We start from the raw sequence: 26,315 nt of genomic DNA on the forward strand, positions 1-26,315 counted from the left end.
CAAGACATGTACATATGTTCAGTGGATTTAATTTCCTTCTGTGCGACTATGAGTGACTTGATGCTTTAGGGTTATCACTTTATCAAAGAAGTTCCTGCATAAGTCTTGAACCAGTCATGTACAATTTTTGTATCAACTCCACTAACCTTCTGCAGCTTGGTCTGTGGTCTGAGGTCTGTTGGAGGTGACAGAAGACCAGTGTTAATGTAACCTTTCCGTGTTAGAAACCAGATGATACGATCCAGATCCTCCACACACCGGATACGCGTAATGCCACGACAAATAAGGTCAGGAACAATTTTATCCACTGTCAGCCATTCCTGCAAATCAAACATCATAGCAACCAATCAAACGCCTGTTATTACATCTCAATAATTGCTGACAAGATTCAATGACAGTGTTATACTGTAATTCCAGTAATGTGATGACTGCAAACGTATTCTTGAAATAGAAAGTAAATTTGTAAATAATTGGCAGATGAGTTACTGACACGATATGATCACAGGCCCTTCGTGTCTTGGCGAGGATTAAAGATTTTAAAAACATTTTAAAAATTGAGATGACCCCCGACTTGAAATGCTTCACAGTACCATACATTATGACAAGGCCGGACACTTGGGTATACCCTACGCTTGCTTTGCTGATCGCTACGCTACCAACGCATGCAATCGATTAAAGCTTAATGTGAACATAATCATGGATAATTGGCCTATCGATCACCTATCATGACATCTACCAATTCTTTATTGTTATTTCTGCAAGTCGATTGAAACCCGATTTTGACTCTCAACTAAACGATCTTGACACAAATAGATGACGATATCTCTGCACAAAACAGTGGTGTGGTCGAAGCAAGCCCTCTGATTGGTCAACGCTTGCAAATCTGCAAGTCTTTATAACTTCGCGGGATGTTTTTCTTTCATCGACTGCTTAATGTAAGAATATTTTTCGAGCAATGGCTTCTCAAAAGAAAGCATCAGTTGTAAATGTCTCCTAAACAAGGATCAACCAATCAGAGGGTTTGTTTTATTTTTTTAACATCTTTAATCCCCGCAAAGACACAAGGGCCTGTGGATATGATGGGATGCTTGTTATCAGAAGCATCTTGGACAGTTTACCTTGGTGTTGCGGGCCCACTGACCCATGACAAAGTTTCTGAGAGCCAGGTAGAGGATGGAGTGTTCGTTTGCCATAACCGGGAATTCATCAATCTCATCATTCTCCATAATACTGGCATGGAAACTCAGGGCATGCTGAGGTTCCTCTGGGTGAGAGAATGGTCTTGCATACTCGAACATTCAGCAAAATCTGGAAACAGAAACAAACACCACACATGGGATATCTCTTAGTGAACTGCACTGTGTTATTTCTGTGAGGATACATTGGAGTGTTTTCTGCCAGCTCATACAACATGGACATGATTATTCATCATATAACAAACTGTAGCAGAACAGATTTGAACTTGAATGAGAGAGTGAGTTTGGTTTAATGTCGCTTTGAACAGTATATTTCAATCACATAAATGGCCTGTGGAAGGAACGCCAGAAGTGATTTCCACTTTGATAAGACCCCAGATGTAAAGGTTTGGTGCTGATATAACCATGAAGACTATGGTATGCATAACCTGCAAACATTCAGACAACCTAGGGGATGCAACTCTGCACAGCAAATTTTAGGGCCATAGAGGTCAAGGCTATGACCCAACACAGCTCTCAGGGTAGAACTGCTCTATGCTAAGCTTCCTAACACTACACATCCATCATGAGGTGAATGTAACAGTTCTTGTTCTGCTTAGACTTTGTTCAGAAGTGCCTCTGCTCATCCGGAAGAATGACTACACAAATGTCGACCCTCAACTTGGCCTCAAGAGTCTAAAAGGAAGTCTTGGTTGTATAACCCCAACTGTGTTGACAATGAAATGAGTGAATGAGTCTAGTTTTATGCCACTTCTAGCAATATTCCAGGTGAGGGACACCTGAAATGGGCTTCACACACGCACCCACTTGGGGAATCGAACCCAGGTCTTCGGCTTGACAAGCCTACGCCTTAACCACTTGGCTACCCCAACACCCCTTGACAATGAAAACTGATCAACTGAGTTCACACTGATCCTCCTACTGGGGTAATAATGTAGCACAACAACCACTTACCGACTGGTTTGGCCTTGAGTTGTTTGATGACAGGGTCTGTACAGCTGAGCCCCACACTGTCGGGGAACATGTCTGCCAGGAGCCCCACCCCTGGGTAGCTGTGCAGGTACACCTGGTAGGTCAGCTGGCAGTACCATGACTGGTTCCCGCAATAACTGCACCCGCTACAACACACAGGGAACCAAACTAGAGTTATTCCAAACACAACATATACTGAGGGAACGACAAAAGGGAACACCACTTTATGGCAGTGTTCCTTTATTTTTTCTCAGATTTCCCCCCATAATGCTGTTCAAAGCTGGTAATGAAAAGTGGAAAATATGAAAGCAACACTTGAATTTTCGTGTGTTCCTCTATTTGTTTCTCTCAGTATATTACATCTTGACACTCACTTCCTAACAGGCGCTTCGTATTCATAACACTACTAGACAAAGGAAAAACATTATGAATAAATGTATCAATGTGAATGATTCAATACTATTTATTCTACTACAATTAAGATTCTTTAAATTGTAATGGTCAATCAATATCGTTTGACAAGAAACCCCATTTCAGTGCTGACTTAACAATTGGAGTCTGCTTGCAAAAGTTTAACATGTATTGAGTGGAATATTTGAGAGATCACAACATAAGTATTGACCTGTCACATGATTAATGTTGATTTTGTGTGCTATAAAGCAACAGGGTGTTTGTGAGTTGCAGACATGGTTTGACCATCTTTCTGAAGGAGATCTTGAAAATGTTTGACACGTGTGATGACAAATGCAAAATCAAGCAATTTTCAGTACAACAGTTAATTACTGTTAGCCAAATCACATCATGACAAGTTCAAAACGAATGGTGCTTAATTCTTCATCCAGTAAATAAGTGCGCTGATAAGAGCAAGACCTATCAAGTGTAAATCTAAAACAGTGTATGTCACTTTTAGCTACACCACCTTCCTGCAATATTAAACTGAATCACCAAGGATCACATCTGCATACACCACTAGAGGGAGTTTTACCTCTCAACTACACACTGACCCAGCCCCTTTCATAAAGCACCACAAGAAAATGCTGATAGATAAAATGTTGTCTTACCTCATCTTCAGGTACTGAACAAGCTTGGTACTGCTTTTCTTTCTGGAAAACACAAAGTTAAGGTACATGAAGTACAATTATCAAGAAATCAAACAGTATCAAGTGAGTGAGTTTAGTTTTACGCCGCACTCAGCAATATTCCAGCTACTGTAAATCATGAAATTAATGCAAGCATTTTATTAATGGGAAAAATGCGTCTGTGCTCTTCTCGCATTATTATAATCACGCATTTCAGTCTGACCATGTCTACTTTTGAGAACTTAATAAAAGACAGAAAGCGTATATCTGTTGACACTACACATTACACCAATACAGGTCACTTCCTCATTACAGGTATCTCAAACTACATGTAATTATCACTGGTTACAATCACTGGTTATTGTATAAAGTCACTCAAACACATCAGCCAGACCGGACATTCTTCAGCCAATTGTTTGTTGTACCTTGGTAGATGACTTATGTCTTTCAAGTCAGATTACGTTTATAAATGTTGTCATAAGACAAGTAGTAGTAAGCAATCACATGATCAAACATGGCAGCGAAATCAAAACATCGTCAGCTCATTTCCATTCATTGCTTAACAAGCTCAATTCAGGTTATTTGGTAAATAACAAGTGTGAAAAGAAAAAGAACAACACCAAAGATTCAGGGTTTAACATTGTATCATCAACACAGATTCCCGAGCTCGCATTAAATTCTTGACGCATTTTAGACTAGACCCTCGCACTCACATGAAATTTGTGACATTAACTTCATGATTTACAGTATATGGCGGCGACTGTAGATAATTGAATCTGGAACAGACAATCCAGTGATCAACAGCACGAGCACTGATCTGCGCAATTGGGATACAATGATAAGTGTCAGCCAAGTCAGCGAGCCTGACCACCCGATCCCGTTAGTCGACAAGTCGACACGCCTCTTACGACAAGCATGGGTTACTGAAGATGGTAAAACTAAACTAATTCACTCAGTCACTCAAATCCTGCACTTAAATCCAGTCCATGCTCAGGAATCATGGAAACAATTTCAACTTTAATGAAAGCATTGATGAACCTACACTGACAAATACCTCTCCACACTCACCTTCACACCAAGAGGCGACATGCCACACACATAGTTGTGCACCAATTCTGATGTTACATGGGCATCACGTGTCATTTGGCGCCACCGTCGACACGGAGGCTTATTACACTGTAACCAATATGGCAGCATCTTGTCACTCATGAACGCCTTGGTGGAGGGTTCTGATCGACCATAGGTTGACCAGTCCACCTTCCACTCAGCAAATGCATTGTACCCATCTTTGTGGCTGCAACAGAGATGAAACATTTACTGTTACTTTGGTTACTGAAGGTTACAAAAAATATCTCAACAATGGTAATTCTGAACAAAAAGGAACTGATATCAATATTAATGAACATAGCAAGGTCACATGTATGCCTCACAGAAAAACAGTGACCTGTTCCACAAAGAGAGGTGAAATGGGGTTTAATGTCGTTCTTAAGACTATTTCATTCATATGACAATGTGCATGAGTGTGTATGTATGGCTGCTTGTAGTTGTACTAGCCCAGACTTAAGCTGGCTTAATAATGGTAGCTCACTGAGATACCATGTCACAGTGAAGCATGAATACCCCACACAGACACATTATACTGACTCCGAGCCAACCAGTCCTTGTTGTACCCATTACTGCCGAGAGCCAACCAGTCCTTGTTGTACCCATTACTGCCGAGCCAGTCAGGGACCAACAAGTACCATATTTTAATGTCTTTTGGTATGATGCGCCTGGGGATCGAACCCACAACCATCCGCTCTCCGGGCGGACGCTCTAACCACTACACCGCGGAGGCAGTTTGTTCCACAAAACATTGCTTGGACAATGACAAACCAAAGATAATAACTGAAGCATGATCTGTGACTTGAACAATTATGTTTGTTTGCTGTCGAACACCGCACTCTGCCCTATTCCAGTTATATGACTGCGGTCAAATATGATTTGCTGAAGGTCAATTCTAACCAGGATCTTAATGACTGACTGACAGAGTTTGGGTTTACGCCGCTTTTAGCAATATTCCAGCAACATCATGGCGGGGACACCAGAAATGGGCTTCACACATTGTGCCCATGTGGGGATTCGAACCCGGGTCTTCGGCTTGACGAGCCAACGCTTTAACCATTAGGCTACCCCACCGCCCTGGATCTTCATGGGTCTTCAGGAATCATAAGCATGATGAATAGAGCATTTACAGTTGCAGTTAATGAGACTGAACATGGTGAAAAATATTAGCACATAAAATGTGACTGCAGATATGGAGGCTAGATTTTATAGGCAAAAACATTGTGAAGAAGATATTTACCCTCTGTAGAAATGTTCAAAGCACTCATTACAGAAGTGTTCCCCTGAAGACATGTGGTACCACCGGGATGTGTAGCCACTTCCACAACACCTGCAGACACAAATACATACCACTAGTATTAAAAAGACAGTATGGACCAGTGTGCAAAATAGCCACTGGCCCGTGGCTAGTAAAACTCCAGTCGGGCCAGTAAATCTCTACAGTCATTGTCCTGACTGGCTAGTGAATTTTCATGGGGTCATTTTGTAATTATATCACTCTCTCCGACTTGATAAGATATAATACACTTTTAAATCATGCAAGATTATGGCCTGATAAAAATGATCACCATAAAAGCAGCTTAATGATGAAACCTGTGTCTTCATTCAAACTTCAGGCTAGTGAAATATTTTGTGGGCTAGTAACTTTCAGGCATAGCCAGCCCGACTGGCTAGCAAAATTTGGAAACTATTCCGCACACTGGTATGGACACACTTATATTATTGGTTTGATAGTTTGTAAATGACACAATCATCATCATCATCATCATCATCATCATCATCATCATCATCATCATCATCAGGAGCAGGTGAGGTGAAATTGGGTTTAACGTCGCGCTGGAGAATATTTTGCTCATATGACGATGTGCATGCGTGTGTATGTGTAGGTGCGGCTGCTTGTACTAGCAGAGACTGAAGCTGGTTTTATAGTGCTAGCCCACTGAGATACCATCAGGAGCAGCCTGGGAGCAAAGTCCCATAACACACACTGCCATCATGATCTAATTTGTACAAACATGTCCTCACAAGTTTGCCTTTATAACCACGAAATCAGCATCATGATAACAAACATGTGAAAGAGAATACAAACAACTGTTGATATAAGTTAGGATGATGCCATTGTAAATGAAATACTGATGGTTCTGAAGTCATTACACAGACTTCTAATCATGCAGCATACAACAAGGGGCTTATATTTACTGACTGATTTCAACTCTCAAGTATTTAATTATAAGCATGTTAAGATAAAACCAGGGATGAGAATGGGTACAAGTGAAAAAAGAGGAAACTGAGACGGGAGTTCTTGGGGGCCACAGCTTTAGACGATTCACAAGAATGACCCCAAAATCCACGGAATTCCACGAAAAATTCTCATCCCTGAAAACCATATGCAATTACTTACTTTTCCGTGGATTTGGCAAAACATATTGGAGTTATTGCTGCACATCCTTTAGTTGGGCATCTCTTTATTGGCTTGAAATTCACAGCAGCCTTCTCCAGAGGTTCACAATCATCAGAATCATATTTTGCACTGCGTTTGATACAGCGGCCTGATCTAAAAAAGGTCAAGCATTTCAACATTATGAACACATAAGTATAAAACTTTCAATTCTCAACAGATCTTCATTATTATACCCATATCTGATTTGTGCACATATCCTAAACATAGGACTTAAGTCGCTGCTTTTAGCAATATTCCAGTAATATCATGGTTGGGGACACGAGAAATCGGCTTCACACATTGTACCCATGTGGGAAATCAAACCTCGGTCTTCAGTGTGATGAGCAAACGCTTTAACCACTAGGCTACCTCACCGGCCCCTAAGCTGTAGTGAATGTTGTAAATAATGGCTAGCAGCATTATACTATACTATAAGCTGCACTGATGGCAATTTCTTGACCTTGCAGTAGTTGCCATGGTATTCATCCACTAAAATGTTTAATATTTGTGATTAACATCAGTCTGCTCTTCTTAAACACGTGTAAGGATTGTTCCAGATTTGATTACATAAGGCCAAACCCAAAAAATGTTGTGGTTCTGATTACACTTCTTTAAGATCTAGGGTAGGTAGGTAGTTAGGAATTTTTTTTTGTAACCTATTGACATTTAAATGTTTTTTTAGAAGGAAGGTACAAAATAATAACCCATGTATCAATGTGTAATTGTTATTCAATCAACCTTGCAGCCATCATATCGACTTTCTCCCTCTGAATGACTGATATCTGTCAGTGCCGGGAAAAAACAATGGTATCTGAAAGCCTTTTTTATTCAGTCCGCTTAAAAGAAATAGGGTCAGCACCAGAATTCAAGGGTCCGTCAGGTAATCGGAACCACGACATATTTTTGGGGCCTAAAGACCTTCTTTGTGTACCTGGAATATTGCAGAGTGTCCTCCCAAACAAGAAACAAAACAACAATGTGTAAACTCAGTGCATTATTTACAAATACAGTATCCACTCAGTCTCTATGACAAGTCTTAGTTTGGATTGATCCTAAAGGTTGTAAACACTAACATGACTTGTAGAAAGTTACAGTTTGAATAGGAAGCTATGAGTTTGTACAATGTTGTGTGCATATTTACCGTTTTACTGCAACATCGGCATCATGACCATTATTTTTACTTCCTTCCCCAGGCATTTTGCCTGATTCCATGACTTGTATCAGTTCACAGATAACAGCTGATATAGCACTCTCTAGGGTTTACTGCAAAAAACATGACAAGTTGGACAAGTAAATATATGTTTCATAAATGGATAAATGGTTTGTCGATAATAATGATGAAAAAATATGACCAGAATTGTCTTCAGCAGCTGTTTGTGGAAACCAGTCAGTAATGTTAGTTCAGATTGCAACATTAGCAATGTCAGGGATATCTACATGATCCTGTAGACTTAATACATGTACCTTGAAATGTCATCAGATAATACATTTCATTCCAAGCGTACTGATATAGTTTTCAAAGAATTCAAAACCTTGAATTTGAAAACATCAAACATGCAACATTTATCTCTAGTATTGTCTGAACAGCATTACCCACCACAGACAAGGAGTGAGTGAGTTTAGTGACAAGCAATCGCTTTAATCACTAGGGTACCCCACATTCCCCAGACAGGGAAGACCATCACAGGATATATTTGTGGTGTTAGCAAATGTCTTTTACTTACGGTGCGACCCATGAAGGTCCGGGTTAGAATATTGATCTTCAGTAACCCATGCTTGTCGTAAGAGGCGACTAACAGGATCAGGCTCGCTGGCTTGGGTTGACACATGTCATTGGTTCCCAATTGCGCAGATCAATGCTCATGCTGTTGATCACTGGATTGTCTGGTCCAGACTCATTTATTTACAGACTGTCGCCATATAGCTGGAATATTGCTGAGTGTGGCGTAAAACTAAACTCACTAGCTCACTCATGATGTGGCTGGTGTACAGTGTAGAATGTATTGCAACAATCACCACAAAAGCATTTTTATATTCAAGCATCCATAGCACAAGTGCAATGTGTATTTGGTTAAATGGTTATTTGAAACTGGCCAAGAGTCGGCTTGTGAAAGATGATCGCATCAAGTAATATGTTCCTTCAGTGTGATTGGGTGATTAGTGAATCCAAGGTCTGATACTGATTTCATTCTGCTAACTTACCAATGAGAATGCAGAATGTTATGGTGAAATACTATACATTTGTAGCTTGATATTGAGAAGACAATCACTTTTATCATAGTACTGGAAAATTTCACTGAGAATGGTAAGAAATAATCTGGGCCACACCGTTGCAATGACAAATTTACAAAATTTCAGCAAATACAGTGGACTCTGTATAATCCGACATTTGAATTATCCGACAATCTGCGAATTCCAACATATTTTTGGGCCCCGGCAGTGTTCTTCTATGTTATCATCATTTAAACATTGAATTATCCGACATCAGTACATTCCGAATTCGACACTATTTTGGGGTTCCAATGACACTATTAATCTGTACAATACGACATCTCAATGGCCGGTTGACAACTAACATCCTGTTACTGGTAATCTCTTTGGTCCCAGCACTTGCTAATAGAGAGGTAATTAGCAGTGTGGGAACGCCTGTACCTTTGTTTTCACAAGCTGAGTGGCCACTGTGAGGACCTAGGTATGTTTTGTCAAGCATAGGATGAATGGGCTGAGAGTGGCACCCAGATCATCACCTGACTGCAGAAGACAACGAAGAAGATGAAGAAAGAGATGATGAAGAAGATGAAGAAGAAAGTCCAGATTTGAATTATCCACAAGTGTTTCAACATGTGTGAATATGATTGTGATAGTAGTACATGTATATTGTATCGAAGAAATACAGAATTTATAAGATACAGATCTTTTTCCCTTTATTTACGAAGAAAATAGCTATTAAGCATTAATTTCATGATATAAGGCAGTTACAATGTACAGTATATTACTGTAGATATGAAGAGTTTGAGGACTAGAAACAACAACACTGTTGAAAAGAGTCTGCCTTTGTAAAAAGTAGAGGACACAACATGCATTTGAGATGGGTCCCTGTTAAGTGTACAAATGTCTACCTGTGAGGAGTTACTCAAACATTTGACTACCTGACAACAGCAGTCTGCGTGACACACAAAAACAAGTGCAAGTGGTATTTATAATGAGACAAACTTAAATAGCCAGTAATAGTTGTACAGGTTACTGAATGACATGACTGATAAAGCAAAAATTGAAATCAAGTGGTTTAATCTGAACAAAAATTACAAAATTTGAATAACACTGATCGATGATTATTGACAGTGAAAAATACAACCAAACACTTAAAAAAGTCATAGATGTGTTGTGGGTACAGTTAATAATATTGTGTGTCCCTCTGGACGCAATGAATTTTTTTTCTGCATCCATTCTCTACATTTGTGCGTACTGGACGCACATTTGAGCATCTCGTAAAACCCTGCCACTAATCCAGTTGTGATAAATTATCACACTTTTAGAAATACTCAAACCATCTACACATTCTACATGACCAAAACAACACTAAATAAGATCAATGACACATTTTAAAATGCACACATTGCAGTTACAAAAGCAAATAATTGCTGAACACATTTCTTCACCACATTATAATAACATGACCAATAACCATGGCAACGTTTAACAATCTTGTACTGGCATTGCAAACACAGTTACGAAGACAAAATAGGTACTATGAACCAGCTAGAATGTTTCGCACAAGATCAAAATAAGCATTTGGCTTTAAAATGATGTAGCTTATGATAGAGGGCACCTGATAATGAACGCATGAACTTGACAGAGATGAATATTTTCTGATTTAATTAAAAGTGATAAAAGACATATTTGTTATGATTCATGATGCAGTGACAAAATGTATGTTTTGAAGGAAACATTTATGCATTCCAGAATGGGTCATTCTTAGAGCAAATGGTTTACCGGTAACTCACCTGTGGTGAGACCACAAGTCAATCATTTTTTCAGCATTAATCAAGACATTATATGAAAGAAAGATTTCAACATTAAAAGTATAGCACTCAAAAAATTATATTCAGTCAAAATTTACTTCCACACATTTGGTGCAAGATAAATAGAAGATCAACAAAGTTTTCCCATATTTCATATCCCATCATATCTGCAAATTGACATTTTCTTATACTTAATATGATTAGTAATACCACGCGACTTCACAACAAAACTGATTTACAAGTAGCATGAGTAAGGACATCAATGCATTAAAAGTGAAATCAACCCAATGCAAACACAAACATATTTGTCCTTGAAATACTTTTCTATCCATCAATTCTATTTCTTTGGCACCTCTATGATTAGGTTTTAGTTTCAACATAAACAAGATATAGACATCTATTTGCAGATGTAACTCAGTCTGAATAAAGTTTCAAACTGTCAAATGTGAAGGCTGATATTTCAATTTTGCAATAATGTAAACTAAAAGGAGAAAGGTGGTGTATTATCTGATTGCAAAAGTGGGATTATTGAAGGCAATGTATCATTTTGCATCCAGTATACGTGCATGCATGACGTAAGTCACGTAGAGAATGGTGTTACTATTTAATGGAAATAACGAAATGGAATAGCATATGAAAGTATTTGTCATATTGCCTCAAAATGTGACTTCAATTTTTGTATGCTTACGATTGCACTGCATATGTGTGTAAAATGTAAGTGAGTAGTTAGCAGTAACTGTTAACTTTAAAATGTTTTAAACTAGCGTATTTCGGCCGTGAAGTTTGAATCCACAACCTTACTGGTCAATGTAGATGAAAAGCCATTAAACAAAATAATCGTGTTTTATTCCGATCTGTAAATATCAGTTTTTCAACGAAAATCGTTAAATTAATTCAACCGTTAAGAACAAACGAAGAAAACACGTGTATTCATGGCATGCATCTTGACAGACATTTGGTGATTGTTTTGACAATAAATCCTGCGTTGAAAATCGCATGAAAAGCCAGATTCATTTGAATATCCAATGTCATGCAAACATCTGATCTCAAAATATGATAAACAACATATAAAATTGATAATTTCGCCAGTGCAATTAATTAATAGCAAATATTTACCATAATATTAGCAGAAAATGTGTGTCAACCTCGCACATTTTCAATCTGCAAACAATGTCCCGGAAGTGCTTGACTTTTCGATCTTCATATTCAAAGGGGCATAACTCGGCAGAACTCTAAGCCTCCCGTTAAACAAAATATAGGACAATTAGTGCGTTTTTATTCCACACGATTCCTGAATGAAATTAGTCATGATCAAGTTATTTTGCTATTAACAATTTCAATCATTTTTGTAGTTATCTCATGTGTCGAAAGTTGGTCAGGGAAATGGTTGGTATACCTTAGTTACAGATACATACAGCAGGATTAAAACACACTATGTTGTTTCCATCTGTTTCATATAGGCATTTCTAGGCATAACAATAATGGTAGCAATATGTAGGTTATAATTTCTAAACAACAACACCAAAAAGAATAGATGTTAGAATGGATTAAAATACCGAAGGGAGTGTATTTCCTTCGATGCCAAATCTACACAAACGCTCATTTTTGTATTTGGCGAATATATGTTATTTCATTGGGAAACATGTTCTTAAAAACGTATATGGATCAAGATCCATGCTGCTTATGCGCGTGGTCTCTCACCATATAATGTCACTTTCTTAATATTTCAAAATTCCTAAAATACGCGCCAATATAGTTTGACTTCTTATCCATGAAATCTTTTATCACACAACGATGTCTTATAACTCTGGACTGTTACGTGGAATATAATTCATTAGGCTTGAATATATTTACCCCCATTACGTTTTTAAATGTTTTTAATGAAATGCAGATATTCTCATGTGATTGCGAATGATTATATATAACAAACGATAGCTAGTAGTGCGGTTTCTTCCCACCGCCATCCCTCTGTCGTGTATATATTTAGAGAGGGAGTATGTCTTCCCACTGACCGAAAAGGCGGGAAGCCTAACCACGCCGTCTCACCCCAGTGGTCCATGCATTATCTCCCTTGTCGAGCCTGACCCACACTATGTTCTTATATATATCCACACATCTCAGCAGCGCCTTTTTTAAAGGCTATTCTCTTCTTTGACTACCCCACTCCATGTTTAAACTCCTATCGGTATTTTTTATTCAAAGTTATCTCTGAAAGAAATAAATGCTATTATTTGTTCTTTTTCTGTAAACTGTCTTTGGATACATCAAATATCTGTCTCTCAGACTAGAAGGGAGTCCACCTCAAGTCTATAACGACAGGCCATAACCAGATTCGTTTGTTCGTTCGTTCATTCATTCATTCTGGTAGGACTTAAATGCCAGCCATAGAGGAGACCATGGGTGTCCCTTCATTTTTAAGAAACCCAAGCACTTGCAGTATTGTGTAGTTGATCGATGTTTTTGTTTCAGGGTCTGCATGAGAGGCAAACATAATCCCTTTTCAATCCAATAGCCTACGCATCCCAATATCATAAAACCAGTATAATTGCAATCAGTGAATATTTTCTCTTATAGTGTGATTTTCGAGCACGATCGTCATGCTCCTGGTCAAGGTCCGCTGATTATGACCTTTCAGGTCATGCAAGGCCTGTGGCATGCCTTTGATGTAAATCCCCGCACAACCCCTCTGGATCCGCCCCTGGATGTAACAATGTGTAACACCGCTAATCCAGCGGTCGGTCAGCCCACAGTTTATTTAGTTAACCGACGTGTACGTTTGAACAGGAACTATTTTTATGGATTGACAACTTCCTTATTGCAATAAATGCGACATTTCGGTGTAGATGTTACACCGTTATCAAACGAGTGATACTATGGAATATTTTGCAAAATCTATTTAAGAACAGTTGGCTGAAGTAAGTGGCTACACTTACACTAGTGAGTCTAAACCTTTGATGGGTAGTAATATGAGCATGAAAGATATTTCAGTTTATACGATTAAAGAGGTTCATGTACAGTGTGATGTCATATCTAATAGACTGACTGAGTTTGGTTTTACGCCGCTTTTAGCAATATTCCAGCAACATCACGGCGGGGGACACCAGAAATGGGCCTCACACATTGTACCCATGTGGGGATTCGAACCCGGGTCTTCGGCGTGACGAGCCAACGCTTTAACCATTAGGCTACCCCACCGCCCCTCATATCTAATAGATAAGAAACCAGATGGGCAAAGGGTAGGGGCCGCTTGATCTTGATTGGCCTTGGTTAGATGATGGTAAGCCGTAGGGATGTAATAACCTTGGTCTCTGTAGAATGTCGGTTTGAGTAGTTTGATGTTGACTGCCTCTAAGAATTTTCTTATCTTGTAGTCTGACCGATTGACTTAAAGGATGGTGATGTTGTTCCAAAGGATGGTATGATTCGGGTGGGTTTGGGTGTAGTCGGAGATGGTTCTTTGGAGTCTCGTTTCTTCACATATGCCTGCTGTTCCTTGCAACAGAGAGACACGTCGCCGAAATACCTTAGTTGTGTTGAAGCAAATAACAACAGCAATAAAGAGTGAGCGAGTTAAATTTTACGCTGATATTAGCAATATTCCAGCAACATCACGGCGGGGGACACCAGAAATGGACTTGCCACAGTGTATACATGTGGGGAATCGAACCCGGCTCTTCAAGCGACGAACGAACGCCCTACTCACCAGGCTGCCCCACCGTCCCTGCAATAAAGAAGTTGTCTATCCATAAGAAGTCGTTCCTGTGTATCATACCAGCTTCTAAATGCCACTCAAACAAATGGGTACGTTTATTATTATGACAGTAATTGTGACTCTTTGCTTGAATTATGTTCGAAAAGCTACATGGGTAAATGTGATAAGACACAAATGACTTCACTTGCACTCAGACAATAAATAGTGATCACCTTTTGAGATTTTAAAATTGTGTCTCATGGATTCTCATCATATGTATGGATAAAAGACACATTCCTGTCTAAATGTAGAATCTACCTATGGATGAATAGCGAAACAGTTCGGGATTAATAACAATTATGTGTGTTTGTTGTATTTATGTTGTAATATGGTTGTGCTGTCCTGCGGTGTCTGGCATTGACTGAGTATGGTTTTACGCCGCTTTTAGCAATATCCCAGCAATATCACGGTGGGGGACACCAGAAATGGGCTTCACACATTGTACCCATGTAGGCAATCGAACCCAGGTCTTCGGCATGACGAGCGAACGCTTCAACCACTAGGCTACGCCATCGCCCCTTGACTGGCATAGATGTATGTATAAACTGGGACGGAAGATGTTGTATTTTAATTATACGTGTTCATTAGAATGGCGATTTTACTTTAAGTACAATGTTTTAAAAGTGTCTCGTAAGCCAAACTGGCTGAGCTTTCAGATTCTTTATTGTTTGTTGACATTATGAAATGACCACAGATTTAAGCTACAAGTGACAGCATGACAACTCTTCATCTCCATTTTATAATGAAGGCGTTCAGTTTATTTACCCAATTAGCATGGATATCATACCTTAGATAATAAAAGCTGGCTAATGATAAAATCAACACCCGAACAACATCAACCTTAACGTGAAACTGGAAGGCTTTTATAGTGTATGAATTTCTTTCCGATTTATCTGTTGTTAATATTTGGGTGGTAAGTGTTTAATATCTTTAAAGATGACATCGCCTTATTGGTTGTTCTGGTTGTTCTTTGTGAGCTGGGGCGGTGCGGGTAGCCTAGTGGTTAAAGCGTTCGCTCGTCACGCCGAAGACTCGGGTTCGATTCCCCAAATGGGTTCAATGTGTGAAGCCCGTTTCTGGTGTTCCCAGACATGATATTGCTGGAATATTGCTAAAAAACCCGACGTAAAATCATACTCACTCACTCTGGGTGAACACTAGTGTGAACCTGGCACTAACGGTTAATGATTATCCAAACGGCACAAACAAGTAGGTGTTACTATGTGAGAACCCAACCTCCACCGTGGTGTAGTGGTTAGAGCGTCCGCCCAGAGAGCGGAAGGTTTTTGGTTCGATCGCCGACCGCGTCATACCAAAAGACGTTAACATGTGGTACTTGTTGGTCCTTTCCTGACGCTCGGCATTAATGGGTACAGCAAGGACTGGTCGGCTCGGAGTCAGTATACTGTGTCTGAGTGGGGTATTCATGCTTCACTGCGGCATGGTATCTCAGTGGGCTATCACTGTAAAACCAGCTTAAGTCTGGGCTAGTACAAGCAGCCACATGTAACACACACATGCACGTCGTGATATGAGCGAAATATTCTTAAGTACGTTAACCCCTGGATGCCGAGTTTTTTCAGGCGCACATTTTCATACCGTTTGAAAAGTGATCGTTGTGCAAGAATTGCGCTGGCGTGGTCCTGGATCCAATACGGCTAGATTCTACGTACCGATTCTAGATTCATCGGCAACGTTTCAGAATTATCATTAGCGATTTCATGTAAAACTGATATCAGTGATCATGAATATGTTATTTTTGAAATTCAATACTCCCAGTAATTATCTGATTTTCACATTTCAAAACATACAGCAAATAACACTGTGAATCGCGATTTCGTACTGTGTATACAATGGCGACATTTTCGAGGAAAGCCTATTTTGAAAAGTCACTTTCAGCACTTGAGCTTTGTCTAAAATAATAGTGGATGGTATCACGAAACAGGAAATTTCCCGCAGAATTCGAAACTGTGAAGTGTATTTGTGTGCGTGGGATATTTTGATTTTTATTGGACTTTAAATTGAGAGTTGAAGGGGAAGGACATATATGTCCCTGTGGCACCCAGGGGGTTAAACCCCATTTCACTTCACCTATGTGAGGACCCGGGCGGAAAATGATGAGTAAACATGTTGCTGCATTTCTGTCACACACGCACCCGCTAGCACACTGGGTTCCAAGTCCTGACCTGAATGGTTCCAGGATCATCATCTCTCGTTTTGGAACAGACCCAGCTGAGCTAACGTCACACGCGGCATATCTGGGAATGTCTGCCTGTCTCTCCTCCATGTCCTTGCATAACGGTGCATGTATCAATTGTCGAGACAGAGTTGACATGATTGCTAATTTCCGCTTCGTCTGTATATGCCCCGGGAAATCGAAACCAAATGTTCCCAACATGTATAACTCGTTGTTCTTTCGAGCTGTGGAGGCGGTGAGGTAGCCTAGTGGTTAAAGCGTTTGCTCGTCACGCCGAAAACCTGAGTTCGATTCTCCACTTGGGTACAACGTGTGAAGCCCATTTCTGAGATCTTCCCGCCGTGATATTGCTGGAATATTGCTAAAAGCGGCATAAAACCATACTCACTCATGCACTCACTCTTTCGAATTGTCACAGGTACCCTACGGTTTCCTAGCGTAGATACCGACCTTTGTTGCCACAACGAAGGAATTATATCACCATTACCATAAGACTATTTACAGATTGCCACATTTTCAACTTCTGGGCAAACTTGATGCTGAACTTGCCCGTACGGAGGGAGGCGACTTACTCTGATCTTCTCAACTGAGAAGAATTAAGTACCTGTGTGCCAAGCCAAGATTGTGTATGTCGGCACATTTTTCTCATCCCCCACCGTTTGATCTGTTGAACACGCTGCATGCCAAGTTCAAAGGATATGTGTTCTTTAGTTTGCTGTTTGTGGCGTAAAAGGCCTGACGACATCCAAGAGTCTACCCACAAGTTGGCTTCCTCAATGCTCTTCAGGCTTTCTAGATGGACTTTGGAAGTGGTGGTGCCTACAACACCGTATGCTATCTGTTTTTCCAACAAGTACAAACACTCGTGTCTGCTTTTCTGTTGCTACACATAGTGTATATTAGCGCTGTGGAAGGTCTTGCAGCAGACTACACAACCAATCCCGAAGTCAGTGAAAAGAGAGTGGTGTTGGTGTACTAACTCTATTGCCTCAAGACAAGGTGGAAAATATATGGGCTGATTCCGTAGCTGACAGTCCCTAAGGACCACAGGTTACAAGCTTCGTGGACTATGAAACAAGGAAGGACCAAAGACACGTGGATGCATTCTGGAAATTCTGACCATCGAACTAACCAACCAATGTTTTTGATAGGATGGTATCACATGGATAGATCTGCTATCTGACAAGATGAGAATGCAACAGTTAGGTCAACCATGAGACTCGCCCTACACGGGAATTTATAAAGACAATGGCTCCAGAGTACATGCCCAAAGCAGTTAATTCATCAAGCTGCCCCTAAATGATAGCCAGTATGTACATCAAGTGGCAGATTTTCTTCACTATAATAATTTGGCCTTGGAAAAAATACAAGGGGTGTAAAATAGGTAAACGAAAATTACTTCTTGTTAATGTTCATCTCCTTACTTTGATTTGTATTTAACAAGTACCAATAATGAACAATTCCATGGGGTATCAAGCGTTAACCACTCTTCAGGTGTTTGGGAAATATTTTCGCTGGGTCTGTTATTTCTGGATTAGGCAGACTACGCAGGTTCGAAAGCTTAAAGTCACTTTAACCGTGCACTGCAGCCATAGAGCCGACGAATATTTGTTTAACATTTTCCCCATAATGATATTTAAACCGATATGCAATAAATTATGGCCTGCGACGACCTGGCAGTGAGAACGCCGAGTCGTCCCCACTCGATGCAATGTGTTTCCCCCATTTTCTGTTTGTCGACTCGGACCAACTTGTATTATGTGTAAGTTCAATGAAACATAACGTTTAAAGGACAAATATCCCCGTTCACAAACAGACGATTAATCTCGATGGAAATTCTTCACAGCACAGAAAACCAATTTCATTACCATTCTTCACGGTTCCAAATCCTGCTTGTAAGTCCAATGAATCGGTCATCTGTGTCTGTGACGGAAATGGAAGGTCTGCTCTTCTGACGTACCATTCTGTAGATGAATACCTTATACCCAAGGTTGTATCCATTGCTAAATGGTAAGACAATGTGTATCAGGTGTATTCATCAAGACATATCTGAACTTCCTAAAATTGCCATTGGAAAAAAATCAAACTTGACTACCTGGTCACTTGAGATCAAAAGTCCCCTGAATAAAACCGCTATTTGGGCATATCCTTTGTGTTCCCCTGCCTGAGACATGCCCTTTGTGGTGACTGAAGTTGATATCATTCTTGTAAAGTGTCACCTTCATTTGGGTCAGATGAATAGTCTTGGCAGAAGATACACTGTCGAAGAATGAGGCACTAACAGCTTCCATGTATGTCAGCCCAAGAAGTAGGTGCAACTTCTCCTGGAGTAACTTCTTTGAATAGCATTTAGAAGTTGGCGTGATGAATAGCGAGGAGAGGTCGATGGATATACATGTAACTTTGTTAATATTGATATGAGCGACGTTTCGATGTAGCTACCTACACTGTTATCAAATAACTATGTTTTATATCACTTCCTTGATAACGGTGTTAGTAGCTACACCAAAACGTCGCTCATATCAATATTAACGAACTTGTATATCCATAGACCTTTCCTCGTTGTTCTGGAGAGTTGATGTCGAAAATGAGAACGCCTTTCTACTTTGTTTTTTAGCATGACTATCCCAGCTATGTGAGGGCTGTGTGTAAATAATAGAGTCTGGGCACATTTCAGAGATTGAAATCATGGTATACATTTTAGCTGCTGTATGATTTCATCCTGGGAAGAACCATGTCTGTAGCCGACTTCGGTGTATGCATGTGCGAGAGAATTAGGTTAAAGGCTGCTTTGAACCTATCTTATATTCCAGAAGGTTTCAGCTTAATATGGAAGTCAAGTCACAGGGGTTGCTGTTTGTCAAGATTTTCCACTTTCGTAAAAGTCCCAAACCTGAAAGGCTAACTGACTTTGAAGACAGGACATCTGTTAGCGTGAATCTTTGATCCTGACCAATACAGCTTGCTCAGTCCAAAAGCCTATGGAGACAGTTACGTCTGGGCCAGTCAAAACAGTGGTTCATGGTTTGACCCTAGTATCATGAAACTGGTGAAAGACATTACTAGATCCTGAAACCGACATTTTTTCCAATATTAACAATTAGTTTTCAGAAGATATTTGTATAGTCTTATGGCCATCTCAGCTAACAAATGCATAAATGTCAGCAATTTTGGTAGGAAATATTCCAGTGCACAGATATGTACCATTACACACAACACCAAAGACTTGATGTAGATAAACATTGTATTTATTAATTGCAGGTTTGCCACACTGATAGTACAAACTAAGTGAAGATAACCAGTCACAGGGACTCAATATATACACTGCAAGATGGCCGTCTTTAATGCCTGTCCATTACATCTGTGAAAAGAGCACATAGGCATGTTACAGCTGTGGGCATCCACCGGAGCAAGCACAAAAGTGAGGGGACAAACTTGCTAAAAGCTTGTATCATCAAATAATCTGATCAAGAAAGCCACTTATCCGGGGCTATTTACAGAAGGAAACACATCATTTGAACATGAACAAGATGTGGCTTCAATACCGTTTTAATTAACACTGTTCTAGAATACTGATTATATCTTCTCAAAAATATTATTGACTTCCATCTGAATTTTGACATGATCTGCTACAGTTCATGATTTTATTGTGTTATAATAAACTATTGATATCTGGGAATTTGGTTTCATATCCTTTAATCAATTTCAGATATAGATGAATGCTACACTTGTGTAAGGAATATAAACATATTGTGATTCAATGTGCAACACATTCTCCATTAGCTATGTAATGGGCTTGTTACTTTTAACAACAATTCTGCAAGGGCTACACTGATCATCATAAAACATTAAGGATTTGACTTAAGCATTGATACACAAAAGTATTAGCATCAATGTGCCACTCTCTGTCGACTTTCGTAGTCTGTAACCTTAACAAGTAAAACAACCCAAACCATAACACTCAGTTCAGTCAGACTTCACATAATTTTCAATGATAACCAACTGTCCCTTAGAGTAGATTCAAGTCATCGTCTGAGCAGTGGCTCATTGTGTTCAGGACCCTGCTTCACAAAGTGGTCATAGCCCAAAGATGATCACAACTCCTTTACTTAAGCACTAGCTTAGTCACTTGGCACAAACATTGTTTTGTGGAACAGGTTGCTGGTTCGTGGAAGTGACAACGAAGACATCGGAGGAAGTTGTGTGTGCTCGTGCACATATCAAAGGCCTTTACATACTACCAGATGTAGGTATTATACAATATCTACCAATTGAGCATCAAAGCAGATATGTCTGCAACAAACCAGAACATGACATAATCTTGACAAAGTCAAGTCTCGCCGCGTGAAAGGAGCTCTTATGAAGTGCTTGATGAAGTATCAGCTTAATAAACATTTCAATCCATCATGAGACTTATGCGGAAACAGCATGTTTAACATGGATTCTCATCGCATTATTTTTTACATTTTCTGAACAGAAACAAATAGGGACAGTACTTTTTATAGAATCATTCAGGGTGTGGGATTGTTGTATTAAAGTATGTTGGCTACTAAAATGAAGTTACAGAACACCCAATTCTTTCATAATACTACAGTAAAATCTGCCATGATGACGGATTAACTATAGCAGCCTGAAATAAATGGGCTTCTCAAACTAATTTGGAATAGTATACTTGTACAAAACTATTTGTACTTATTCATTAAACACTGATTTCGAGCATTGTCAGTTGTTGAGGCATTTCTAACGATCTTAAGATATCTTCCTCATACAGATACATGTATCCAGCAAAGCCACACCCCGACTTAAAAGAGCACTTGATTACAACGCTAGAGGAAGGAGGTTTTCAGCTTGTGTCCATCGTGGTTGAGTCCGACGTGGAGATGGCATCTTTCTGAATGTTTTCATACATAGAAGAGAGTTCGGAACTTGATTTGATCTGGGTAAGGAACTCATTCATCTGTGGACTCTTGTCTGAAAACAGAAAGGCTGCGTATTTCAAGGGCAACAAAAACACAAAGGAGTAAGGCAGGCAAATAGAGGTAATGAGATAGTTGTTACAGCAGGTGATAACCTTGCTCAGGCACACTAAGTAATTATCGCTCTATGCCACATCAGCAACTGCTTGACCAGCATGTCCTGTGCTTTGCAACACCGCTTTTATTTACTGGAGAAGACAAGGACTTATTTACCATAATTTCGTTGAGCAGTCATAGTGAGCTCATACAATGAAGTTTAATCCTTGAAAACGGGTCAGGTTACATCTAAATTTGCTTAAGATATCTATTGCTGATATGTTTAAAGATTGTTTAAAAAATTCAAACCAGTGAACAGAAAGAACTTGTCATTTAACATTTTACAAAGTACTATCTTAAAGATTTAGACAAAAACAACCTAAACCTTTGAATGATTAAACAAAACTCCACATAATCCATATACATGTGATGAATTTGTCATGACCCAAAAGAGTAGTGTTATCAAATTGACAAATTCAAGGCATGTAAGAGCAAGGACTATCAATTTGATCTCAACATAACGTCTGATGTAGCATCTAATATTGTTGATGACTTTCAACAATTGGTAAACGTAAATATTAATGCTGCAGCGGACAAGCTGGTAGAACTAATGCAGCATGTAGGAAGCCATTTACGTGTAACTGACGTGCCTAAAGTAGCTAAACAAAAGCCTGTACAACCCAAGTGGGTTGACCAAGACTGTGAGCGTGATAAGAGAAAAAAATTCTTTCACTTAAACACGTTTCGGAGGTGTCGGTCCAGAGAAACTCTCAATTGCTAAATTGATGCAAAGAGGAATTTCAAAAGTGTATGCCGGGATAAATCTCGAAGATTAAATAACATGATTGCTGATGAAATACGTGCAGCAGCCGCAGATGGTGATTGTAAGAAGTTTTGGTCTAAGGTAAAATCCCTTACAACTGGTTCGGGAGGGAACAATTGTATTCCCATTTGTAAATGGGTTACATATTTCAAGGAATTACTTAATCCTGCAACCAATGTAAATGACAAAGGTTTTGATGAAACCGCTCGTGAATATATATCAAGTCATGACTGTTCAGACTGTGACAACGAAGACTTCTTATCAGACCCAATAACTAAAAATGAAATAGAACAGGCTATCAAATCCCTTAAGACCGGAAAATCCCCGGGCACTGACGGAATACCACCTGAGTTTAAAAAAAAGCAAATTTCATTATTCCATACTTAGAATTACTGTTTAACGCTGTATTAGACACTGGTGTATTTCCAGACACCTGGAACATCGGTATGATTATACCATTGTATAAGAGAGGTAGTAAGCATGACCCGAATAATTATCGTGGCATATCATTGTTGAATGTGATGGGTAAAATTTTCACTTCTATCCTTGACTCCAGAATTCGTATCTGGATGGAATTGCATGAGATTTTTACATGAGTGTCAAGCAGGATTTAGAGCTGACTATTCAACAGTCGATAACATATTTGTCCTTCAATCTCTATGCCAAAAATATCTAAGAAAACCCAAACATCGATTTTATGCAGCTTTTATTGACTTTAGAAAAGCCTTTGATTTTGTAAATAGAAATAAGCTTTTATATGTACTCCTCACCAAAGGTGTCCATGGTAAAATGTTCAAGTTGCTGAAAGATATGTATGACAAGGTATCAGCTTGTGTTAAAGTTGGAAATAAGAGATCTGAAATCTTTAACACATCATCTGGAGTAAAGCAAGGTTGCATGCTTAGCCCAGCTCTGTTTATACTTTTTATCAACGAGCTTGTGGATGAAATGAATAACTGTGGATTAAGAGGAATATTTGTCAAAGATGGTTTAAATGATATTCTATTACTGCTTTTTGCAGATGACGTTACCTTACTTGATGACACTGTTATTGGTTTACAAAGAAAACTTGATACATTGTATCGTTTTTGCTCAAAATGGGGTTTAGAAGTTAATCTTGACAAATCTTGTATAGTAGTATTTAGAAATGGTGGATATCTTAAGAAATCAGAAAAATGGTTCTATAATGCAAACCAAATGAATGTTGTATCACACTATAAATATCTAGGTGTTGTTTTTACCACAAAATTGATATGGTCGACGACATGTGAAACACTAAGTCTTCAAGCCAAAAAAGCCTCGTTCCCTATATTTAAAATGTTTAAAGATCTTCCACATATATCTTTGAAAGTTGCTTCAGCAATATTTGATAGTAAGATATCCCCAATATTATTGTACGGTAGTGAAATCTGGGGGCATTCATATCGTCCTCACATTGAGAAAACCCAATGTTTCTTTTTCAAACGTTTTCTGTGTGTTAATAAAAATGTTTCTTCCAATGCTGTACTTGGTGAAATTGGCAGGACCCAATTATGCGTTAAATATTACGCAGATGTATCAAATATTGGTGCAGAATATTACATATGGACAATAATCGACATCCCAAATCATGTTATGAAATGTTAAAGTTGCAAGACGATAGTGGCAGCTGCAACTGGGTTATGCATGTGCGCTCTACTTTTATTCGAACTGGATTTTCTTACGTTTGGATTACACAGGAATGTGGGAATATAGAAACGTTTATAAATGAATTTAGACAAAGATGTCAAGATATTGAAATTCAAAATTGGCACTCTAGGATATGTAAAAACTCTGTAGAGTTTATTAGCTAATATATGAACATATGGTAACCATAGTACTAAGCTTAAGATAAGGTTAGACTTAAGCTAAATGTATATGTAAAAGATAAACTCCTTAGGAGCTTTTATGTGTTAAAACATAGTACTGAGCTTAAGTTATGATGAAACTTAAGCTATATATATATAATAACAAAACTCAGTCGGGTCTGTTAGCTAATACCTTTATAGTAAACATGCTGCTTAAAGATATGATGAAGCTTGAAGCTAATTGTATTTGGCATGGTAACAACCCTTTAGGGGACATTATTGCTATGATATAAACCTAGTATTGAGCTTATGAAGGAAAAGCTTAGCTACATATATAATACTTAAGAACTCATTAGAGTTTGTTAGCTAATACATGTTATAATGTAACTATAAAGCTTAAAATATGATGAAATTAGTAGAATATATAATAGCAAAAGCACCTCTTTTAGAGTTTTGATAGCTAATTAATATACCTATATGATATAAACATAGTATAAGCAAGATATGTGAATAAGCTTAAGTTACATGTATAATAGCTAAAAACTCTGTAAGAGTTTGTTAGCTAGCCACATGTTATAATATAACCATATTGCTTAGAAATATGATGCTACTTAAGCCAAAATAGCAAAAACTCTTTAGAGTTTGTTAGCTAATCTACTTATATGAGTATAAACATGAGTACTAAGCTTGAGATATGAATAAGCTTAGAAGCTGCACTATATCAATAAGCAAAACTCCTTAGAGTTTGTTAGCCAATATATTTTAATAATATGAGTATAGTACTATGCTTAAAAGGTATAATTAGCTTAAGTTACCTATATAATGATGGTAAAAATCCATTAGGAGTTTGTTGCTTAATGAATGGCAAGCTGTGTATAAAATAATAAAAACTCTGTAGAGTTTGTTAGCTAATGCATTTATCATGTAACCATAGTATTACTCTTAAGATATGAATAACTTAAGGGTAAATATACCATAATAACAAACTCTGTAGGAGTTGTTGCTTATATATTGTATGATCTTAATAATCATAGTACTGTGGTAATTATAAAGAAGAGACTTAAGTAAATTATATATGGCATGGAGCTATTTGAGTGTTGTTATAAGATAGAGTAAAAGATCTGTTAGATTGACTTATCTTCTCGAGGAACTGTCAGCTGGCTGTCTGTCGCGAGGACCATGGGGATCCGAATGGTGTTGCTTATACCTGGGGGCGTCCGCCGGTGGTGATATCCTCTCCGAATAAATGGTTTTATTCCACCATGTCAGTTCAGAAATAAACCCTCCATTTTTGAAATCACATTTGTAGAACAATTATAAGTTGGCTATAATATCATGAGTATTAAGCTCATGGAGAGGGTGGAATAAGGTCCATCCATATGCATTGCGTAGTATGACAGTTCTGATCAAATGGAGATATGAGTACATGAGACTTCCTCTAAAGTAAGTTGATGATGAAATAATCTATTTGCATTTTTTCCTCCCTGTTTGATTTAATTGGAGATGGAATTTACGAGTGCTCTTGCTGGCCCATCTTGATGAGAGATCAGCCGTATCGCGAGGGTCCAAGTATATATATGAACATCATCTTTTCTAAAAGACTATGGAGCAATCAAGTCTGCCCTCGAACCTGAAAAATACATATTGGAACTTTGTCATAACAAGGACCTTATACGCATTTTATGCAAATTCCGCTGTTTAAGCCATAAGTTAAATTTCAACAACAACGTTATAATAATAATTTAAATTTCAATGTATTGATATGTGACAAATGTGATTTTAATGTTACACAGGATGAATTTCATTTTTTACTTGTGTGTCCATTCTATTCTGTACAAAGAAAACTGTACTTACCTAGTTATTACCATATGTTCCCATCAAGATTAAAATTTA

General features: G+C 38.6%; 2 protein-coding genes and 1 long non-coding RNA gene across 4 annotated transcripts in view; 1 reads left to right on the forward strand and 2 right to left on the reverse strand.

Annotated features, from left to right (window-relative positions):
• Window positions 1-12,006, reverse strand: part of LOC124285628 (lysine-specific histone demethylase 1B-like) — a 25,599-nt gene extending 13,593 nt beyond the window's left edge. The window contains exons 1-7 of one of the 2 annotated variants that reach the window (XM_046721889.1): window positions 11,930-12,006; window positions 7,933-8,054; window positions 6,753-6,905; window positions 5,592-5,681; window positions 4,316-4,541; window positions 3,230-3,271; window positions 147-320 (exon numbers count right to left, since the gene is read on the reverse strand). In XM_046721889.1, the coding sequence (XP_046577845.1) occupies window positions 147-320; window positions 3,230-3,271; window positions 4,316-4,541; window positions 5,592-5,681; window positions 6,753-6,905; window positions 7,933-8,003 (756 nt within the window). In that variant the 5' untranslated portion in view covers window positions 8,004-8,054; window positions 11,930-12,006. Of the gene's footprint in view, window positions 1-146; window positions 321-1,118; window positions 1,309-2,150; window positions 2,274-3,229; window positions 3,272-4,315; window positions 4,542-5,591; window positions 5,682-6,752; window positions 6,906-7,932; window positions 8,055-11,929 lie in introns of those variants that run through there. The other variant, XM_046721888.1, reaches the window with a different exon arrangement.
• On the forward strand, window positions 9,061-26,132 carry LOC124285629. Its single transcript, XR_006900854.1, has 3 exons — window positions 9,061-9,071; window positions 12,803-12,807; window positions 25,993-26,132. It is a non-coding gene; the product is annotated as an uncharacterized LOC124285629 (long non-coding RNA).
• LOC124285627 (cullin-associated NEDD8-dissociated protein 1-like) overlaps window positions 19,992-26,315 on the reverse strand; it is a 52,160-nt gene continuing 45,836 nt past the window's right edge. The window contains exon 32 of the mRNA XM_046721887.1: window positions 19,992-21,732. Coding sequence (XP_046577843.1) covers window positions 21,605-21,732 — 128 coding nt within the window. The 3' untranslated portion in view covers window positions 19,992-21,604. The remainder of the gene's footprint in view (window positions 21,733-26,315) is intronic.

The sequence above is a fragment of the Haliotis rubra genome, unplaced genomic scaffold (genome assembly GCF_003918875.1).
Source record: "Haliotis rubra isolate DU_JTF1 unplaced genomic scaffold, ASM391887v1 Scf364, whole genome shotgun sequence".
Lineage (NCBI taxonomy): Eukaryota > Metazoa > Mollusca > Gastropoda > Lepetellida > Haliotidae > Haliotis > Haliotis rubra.